General features: G+C 46.1%; 1 protein-coding gene across 1 annotated transcript; it reads left to right on the top strand.

Moving 5' to 3' along the window:
- The first annotated feature begins 930 nt into the window (after window positions 1-930).
- LOC141101612 (U8 snoRNA-decapping enzyme-like) lies at window positions 931-6,309 on the top strand. The gene is made up of 3 exons (XM_073590783.1): window positions 931-1,199; window positions 3,661-3,933; window positions 4,834-6,309. The coding sequence occupies exons 1-3, from the start codon at window positions 1,023-1,025 to the stop codon at window positions 5,014-5,016; spliced, it is 633 nt and encodes a 210-aa protein (XP_073446884.1). The 5' UTR covers window positions 931-1,022; the 3' UTR covers window positions 5,017-6,309.
- Window positions 6,310-7,526: the final 1,217 nt, after the last annotated feature.

Below are 7,526 nucleotides of genomic sequence, written 5' to 3'. Positions count from 1 at the left end.
AAAAGAGGAAGAGGATGGATTCTACAAATGGATAATAATCCTAAACACAAATCACAATCCACAATAGATGACCACAAAAGGAGCTGAAGGTTTGACAATGGCCCTCACAGTCCCCTGATCTGAATATCATTGACAATCTGTGACTAGACCTCAAAATAGCAGAGGATGCAAGACAACCCAGGAATCTCACAGAACTGGAGGAATTTTCCAAGGAAGAACGGATGAAAACCCCTCAAACAAGAAGTGAAAGACTATTGGCTACAAAAAGTGTTTACAAGTTGATACTTGCAAAATGGGGTGTCCAAACTTCTGCACTGGCCCATTTCCCTTTCTGTAATTTTAAAAATGTAAAAGATTAAACTACTTTTTTTTTAAACTAAAATACAAAGGAAATGTGTCATGTGTAACTTTAGGGCTTTTAGAGATCATTTCACTGTGACCAGGGGGCCCGCACTGTACATGACACGCTCGGCTCAGCTGCACGCACCGACTCGCTGTGGTTGCCGCTGTTTAACCCTTTAGATGCCTGGCTTGGGAGCCAGTGTACACTAACCACCGCCCATCGGCCCCCCGAGACATTCCTGGTTTTACTCTTTTAGAACTTCCGAGCTTCAGCTCAATTCATGTTTTTCGAAAATAATCATTTTTCTTTAAATAAAACTTTGACTTTCCTTCTTTTTCCCCAATCCAGAAATATAACCATTAAAAAAAAAAATCACCTCCGGGGCCTTCATGTCTATGAAAATATAAAACTTCTGATATCAAATAGTAAATCGCATCAGGAAAGAAAAAAAAAATCAAAACGTCTGACTTTTTGAGAAAAAAAAACCAAAAATAAAACAAGTTCGATGTGAAGGGGGAAAAAAAAAAATGACGGAGCTAAAGAAAAAATACAGCCCCTTCCATATAAAGGGTTAAAGCGTGCGTTTAGACGCAGTCCAGGGACTGACTCCTCCCACACACATGACTGGTCACATGATCATGACATCACCATAGGTCCTTTAGCCCTTGTAGTGGGAATCATGGCTAAGGTCGGGCCACAGATCCGAGCGGCAGGAGATGAGCGACCACGGCCCCGCAACGTGTCCCGGGAAGAGGCGCTGCAGCTGCCGGGCTACAGACACGCCTGCCACGTCATGCTGTACGCCCCCACCACCGCCAAGCTGTTTGACCGGATCCCCATCCGATACGTTATCCTGGTGAGATGTCCCGGGCCGGGGGGTGATCGGAGCAGTAGCTCTAGCGTAACCCCGGAGCTCGCTCCACATACCGTAGCGATGTCCCACCTCTACAAGGAGGGTGATATAAGGGCTGAGGTGGAGGTTGTGACCGCCAGGGGTTTGGGGCAGCATGTTCTGTGCGGACCCATGTATCTCCATATCTGTGATTGTTACCTGAGGTCCTCAGTTGTCCTCCCCAGCGTCACGCGTGGGCCTCGCACCAGACAGAACATGGGATCAGTGATGTTCCTTAAAGGGCTCATTCAGATGGGTGGATTTTCTGCCCCGTCCAACTGAGCGCCAACTCCTGACATTCGTAAAGCTCCTCCACAAAGCTGGCACCATAACACACTGCTGTGCACCTACCCTTCACGGGGCGCCCCAAAATGGCTTTTCTCACCCGCCAGTCTACATTCATGGCCGGTAACGTGGAGTTGGACCCTTTGCAGCTTCCACTTTCTACCACATTTTGGAGGCGTCTGTGGGAATTTTTTCCCCTACATCAGGAAGAGCATTTGCGAGGTCAGATACGGATGTCGGGGAGAGGCCGGGCTCACAAACTCCATTCTAGTTCATCCCACTGGGGCTGAAGTCCGGATCCTCTGCCACCTCTCATGTTCTTCCATCAAACTCCCCTCCATGTCTGTATGGAGCTTGTGCACTGGGCACAGTCATGGGGGACAGATAAGGGTCATCCCCAGCTGTACCCACAAAGCTGGAAGCTATAATTGTCTAATATGTCTTATGCTGAAGGACTTAGATTACCTTTCACTGGAACTAATGGACCGACCCCTGATACTAAGCCCATAGTATTACCCCTCTTCCACCAAGCTGTACAGTCAGGAGGAAACGTTTTCCAGACTCCTTCATCAGATGCCACATAGAGAAGTGTGATCCATCACTGCACAGCACACATCTTCTCCAGAGTCCAGTGGTGGAAGCTTTACACTATTCCATCTGATGCTCGGCATTGTGCTTGGTGATGTACGGCTGCATGCAGTGCTCGGCCATGAAGATCCTGGCGGGGAGGACCCGAGGTTATACACCGGGGGCGGGGAGGACCCGAGGTTATACACCGGGGGCGGGGAGGACCCGAGGTTATACACCGGGGGCGGGGAGGACCCGAGGTTATACACCGGGGGCGGGGAGGACCCGACGTTATACACCGGGGGCGGGGAGGACCAGACTGTTATGAGTTCATTTTCTCTTTCACCTCTGATGTCTGATGAACTCCCTCTGCTGGTGAAAGGAGGTAGTGAAATTGATCTGGATGGGAAGAACCTGTCATCTGAACAGGTGGAGTGTGATTGGACATCCGAATTTCTGAGTGGATATAAGGCAGCCGACGCCCTTGCAGAGTTGCTGGTGATCCTTTCTGCTCTGAGCTCTGGCATCCAGTTTAGTTCCTGTCTACTAAAAGCTAAGTTTTTGCTCTGCTATTTTTCCATGAGATTTTGTCTGTTTACTTAGTGTTTGTGTTCAGCCTGCCCTGGTTGGGACGGGCTGAACTCCATTTTTTGTCTCTGATCAGTTGATCTCTTTACTCTGTCTTCAGAATATACCTGAGTGCTGATATAGTGATTTTGAAGTCTAGTGACTTCAGGGCCTTTTCTATCAGACGTGTTGGACATTATTTTTGGCAGGGTTTTTTGCGTGATTGCAGACAGTTGCTTTTCTTTCCTGTGCTATCTAGTTAGTTGGGCCCCATCATTTGCTCAGCCTGTCTTTCTGTCTGTTTGTGTTTTCATCTGTTTTTCACCGACAATACATGTTGGGGGCTGTCTATTGCTTTGGGGTCTGCTCTGGGGCAGTTTAGATTTCCCCTTTCTTTCTTTAGGCTTATTTAGCTCTCCGGCTGTGTTGAGGGGTCTAGGGCACCGTAGGAACCCCCCACGGCTACTGTTAGTTGTGAATAGGATCAGGGGTCTGCAATCCGCTAGCTACCAACCTCTCCGGTTTTCTGGACTTAGCTTGTGTTTTTTGTATTTTCCTCCTCCGGTGACTCATTCATAACACAAGACGTTATACACCGGGTGTAATGGGATTAAATTAGAAACTGGAATTCAAAGTTAAGATGTGTGTCTCAATATCTTTGTCCATATAGTGTATATCACTTCTCCATAGGATAGTGGATACATGCATGATCTTAGTCTGGCCACTGGGACCTGCACCAATCCCAAGATCTAGGGTCCTATAGCCCCCTGTGTGAGTTGGTTCATTACTGAGCCTGTTTGACCACTGCTCCATAAACTCTATAGAAGTCAGAGATGGTCAGTGCGGCAGTGGTCGCACATGCTCAGTAATCCTTTGTCCACATGGACCTTATATGTTTGAGACAACCCTTTTAAGCATGCAAAATTTCTGGAAAGTAAAAAAACAACCTTTTTATCCCTTGGCCCTTAGTGACTATCTGTATTTTTTTGCCCCTCTATCTTCGCAGATGATGATGCGTTTTGATGGACGTCTCGGTTTCCCTGGAGGTTTCGTGGATTCACAAGATGTTTCTCTGGAAGAAGGCCTCAACCGGGAGCTGCTGGAGGAACTCGGCTCCATCTTCGAGTCTTTGAAAGTGACCGACAAAGATTATCGTAGTGCACAGGCCCGAGAGCTCCCGCAGAAAGGGGTCACACATTTCTTCACCAAGGAGCTGAAGCTGGAGGAAATAGAGGCCATAGAGAGAGAAGGTGTATGTGCCAAAGACCATGGCCTCGAGGTGAGAGGGACATAACTGTCAAGTGTTATCTGTGGATGGCAAGGTATAAAATAAAGGGGTTATACAGGATTAGAAAACTATGGCCGCTCTCTTCTAGAAACAGCGCCACACATGTCTATAGGTTGTGTCTGGTATTGCAGCTCATCTATATGGAAATAAGTAGAACTGAGCTGCAACAACACACACATCCTGTGGACGAGTGCAGTGCTATGTTTGGTAGAAAGCAGCTGTGTTTTTTTTTTTTTCCTAATTTTGTACAATCCTTTTAAAATTCCTGGATTTAAAGAATTTATGTGAAGTTTAATAATGGTATATTCCTATGTAGCAAAGGCAGCATACAGGCCCCTTCAGCCACCGGTGCTTGGGTGCTGCCAATTCTGTACACCCTATTGATATGCTCCTGCATCAAGGTATATTGGTATTTCAAGGACAGAATATTTATAAATACCCATCCCAAGTATAATGGAGGGTTTCTTTCTACCAATACAATCAATCAGTGCGCATGCAAAGAGATGGAGACCGTCCTTTCCCTCCGTCCTTTCCCTCCGTCCTTTCCCTCCGTCCTTTCCCTCCGTCCTTTCCCTCCGTCCTTTCCCTCCGTCCTTTCCCTCCGTCCTTTCCCCTCGTGATCATAGATCAGGGCGTCTCTTAACTTTCACACTTTGCTGTAGTAAGTTCAGCCATGATGGATTTCAACATGCCCAATCCTTTTATTCTCACACAAAATAAGTATCCTCTGAGGTTGGGCCAAGCACACATTTAATAGAGCTGGTGGCTCAGGAACACCTTCCGGTTATGTAAGGTGGATCCCACAGGTGGTACCGCCTGGTATCTGATTGCAGTAGCATTCCACATTGATCGTCTGTGATCCTGGGTAACATTTGTGTTTGCTTTCCACAGGTGATGGGTCTAGTCCGTGTCCCCCTGTACACTTTACGGGATGGATTTGGAGGTCTTCCAGCCTTTCTGTCCAACAACTTTATTGGGAATTCTAAGAGCCAGCTTCTATATGGGCTGCGGAGCTTGCGGCTGCTGCGGGAGGACCAGATACAAGATGCCATGTGGACCAGTCAGAACTCTTAGTAATGGTCTCGTCACGTAACCCAATGTTTAGTATAGAGTCGGAAAAGATACCAAATTATCAATCTCCTGAATATCTTCAGTGTACAGTGTCATGTTTGGGCCTCAGCCAATGCAGATTGAGTTGCCCAGAAATCCTTAAAAATGATGTACATTTTAGTTCTGATTGTTGAGGGGGGGGGTTAAAGTTAGAAAAAACATTGTTTTCTTATTTTTTTTCCGCAAACTGCTTTTACTAGTGGAGGTAAAAAAAGATTTGCAGGACTCGGTCCAGCGGCCAAGTCGTTTGTCCATGGCCAGACCTTTCCGAACCTCCTCCTACCTGCGGCATGCCTGGCGCCCCTTCTGATTAGTCGGCTCTGCAACATCATTACATCATATGTACGTTGCCTCCAGCCCAAAACTCCGAAGGGGAGCTGGGAATGCCAGTAGGGGGGGGTCACAGGGCTCTGGTTTGGAGACCGTGGACTACTGACTTGGATCACCGTCCGGCAGATCTTTTTGCTCTATGTCTGGTATTGTAATTCAGCCTCAGTGGCTTTAAATGGAACTGAGCTGTAATACTAGTCGCAGCCTTGAGGCAAGAGTGGTACCGTTTCTGGTTAAAAGCCCATTTTTCTAGACTTAAAAGACAATTTGCAAAATCTGTTTCAAGTTAAGCAGATTTATTTTTTTTTAATTTTATATAGTTGTGTTAATGTTTCAATGTGGAGACGTTTATAACGGGGCTTTTAAAGGGGTTATCTGGTAGGTTATTGGCTCCGTGTGGGCAGGGAAAAAATGGCAATATTAGTCTCACATAGTCCTAAAAGAAGTCTTCATTGCAACTGCAGAAAGTGGACCAGGGACTGGTGAGATGCACATTGCTTCTGTAAAAGAAAAAAAAAACACACCTACTGGTCATCCCCTTTAATATAGACCCTCACTAGTTATGTGATTTGATTACACAACCTTTTGTTCTTTATGCCAGAAACTATATGTCATAAAATGGGTCCACTGGCACTGACAAGAGTTGACCTAATGGGCAGGTAAATGGCCACTCGAACGCACCCTTAAGTGCACCCGTCATCTTGACTGCAGAAATGTGTCTGTCTCTGTTTTTCATTTAACCTTTATGGCAATCTTCTAAATGCGCCTCCCTTAACATGTCAGGTACCCTCTTGTTAGAAAGCATTGGAAATGCGGATATCCTTTTTGCTTTTGGAGTAAATCCCTCCATGTATCGTCAGTGTAAGATGATGACTTCTGTGAGTTTGCATTTTAAATAAATTTGGGTAAAACTTAAGAACTTTTCAATGAGATCTCATTTTTTTTTTTTTTTGTAGACATCGGCCTATGTGTAAGGTGATGGTATCCATAGCTATTAAACCTCTCTGTGCTCATCTGCAGTATTAAATAACATCTCTATAGTTTCTAAAAGCAGTTTCCTAACCTTAATATTCTTTTTAATATGTTTAAAATAATAAAGTTTATCTCACCCTACTTTTCCAATTCAAATATGACATTTAGCCTCGCACTTCACACTCGCCCTGTAAGCGGTGGCAAGTAGGGTGATAGTTGGGGGGGGGGGGGGGGGGGGGGGGGGGTTGATTTCACCTTTGTATTGTCAGGTGACATCAAGCCCAGAGGTTTGTAATGGGCATCTAGAAGACACCCCCAATACTAACCCCATTGTCATATTGTACAAAAAAACACAGACACCCAGAATAAAGTTCTTTAATTATAAGGACACACTCCTTTAATGAGTGTGAATTAAGCCATACTCACGTCATCGCCCAGTCCACTGAAGCCAATGTCCCCTGTAACAAACAACAATATTCCTCACCTCTCCAAGGAGAAGATATTAATCCAATTGTCCAGCGACTCGTCTAGCTCTGCTACATCTAGATGGCAGCCTGAATTGTTGCATGATAGGGCGGCACGGTGGCTCAGTGGTTAGCGCTGCAGCCTTGCAGCGCTGGGGTCCTGGGTTCGAAGGAGTTTGTATGTTCTCCCTGTGTTTGCGTGGGTTTCCTCCGGGCACTCCGGTTTCCTCCCACATTCTAAAGACATACTGATAGGGAATTTAGATTGTGAGCCCCATCGGGGACAGTGATGATGAAAACTGTAAAGCGCTGCGGAATATGTTAGCGCTATATAAAAATAAATATTATTATTATTATGATGCAAAAATACAAGCTGCCATCCAGCAGAGACACTGAGCATTGAGTGCTAGCGTTGCTCAGTGACCCGGGGTCATGAACTCCTATGATCTGACTGATGTCAACGCGAGCGACAGACGGTTCTCATGCTCACGGTGCCGGCAGAAAGGTCCCAGGAGTTCACAGCCAATGAACTCTGTTCAATGCACTGACATCAGCTCGAGTGCTGTGGGAAAACGTCTAACAGCGCTCGTGCTGACGTGAGTGGATTGAACTGAGTTCATTGTCTGTGAACTACCAGGACCTTTCTAATGGCACCGCGAGCGTGAGAACTTTCGCTCGCAGTGACGTCAGTCAGGTCATAGGAGATCA

The sequence above is a fragment of the Dendrobates tinctorius genome, unplaced genomic scaffold (assembly GCF_039654945.1).
Source record: "Dendrobates tinctorius isolate UK_male_01 unplaced genomic scaffold, ASM3965494v1 ptg000120l, whole genome shotgun sequence".
Lineage (NCBI taxonomy): Eukaryota > Metazoa > Chordata > Amphibia > Anura > Dendrobatidae > Dendrobates > Dendrobates tinctorius.
The sequence above is the reverse complement of the archived record's forward strand: the minus strand, read 5'-3'. Positions and strand labels throughout refer to the sequence as shown.

What these genes read in the sequence shown, in the direction of transcription:
- LOC141101612 (XM_073590783.1), top strand. Translation starts at nt 1,023, where the DNA reads ATGGCTAAGGTCGGGCCACAGATCCGAGCGGCAGGAGATGAGCGACCA. An exon ending in CCATCCGATACGTTATCCTG is followed by an intron (nt 1,200 to 3,660) that starts GTGAGATGTCCC and finishes CTATCTTCGCAG; the next exon opens with ATGATGATGCGTTTTGATGG. An exon ending in CCAAAGACCATGGCCTCGAG is followed by an intron (nt 3,934 to 4,833) that starts GTGAGAGGGACA and finishes TGCTTTCCACAG; the next exon opens with GTGATGGGTCTAGTCCGTGT.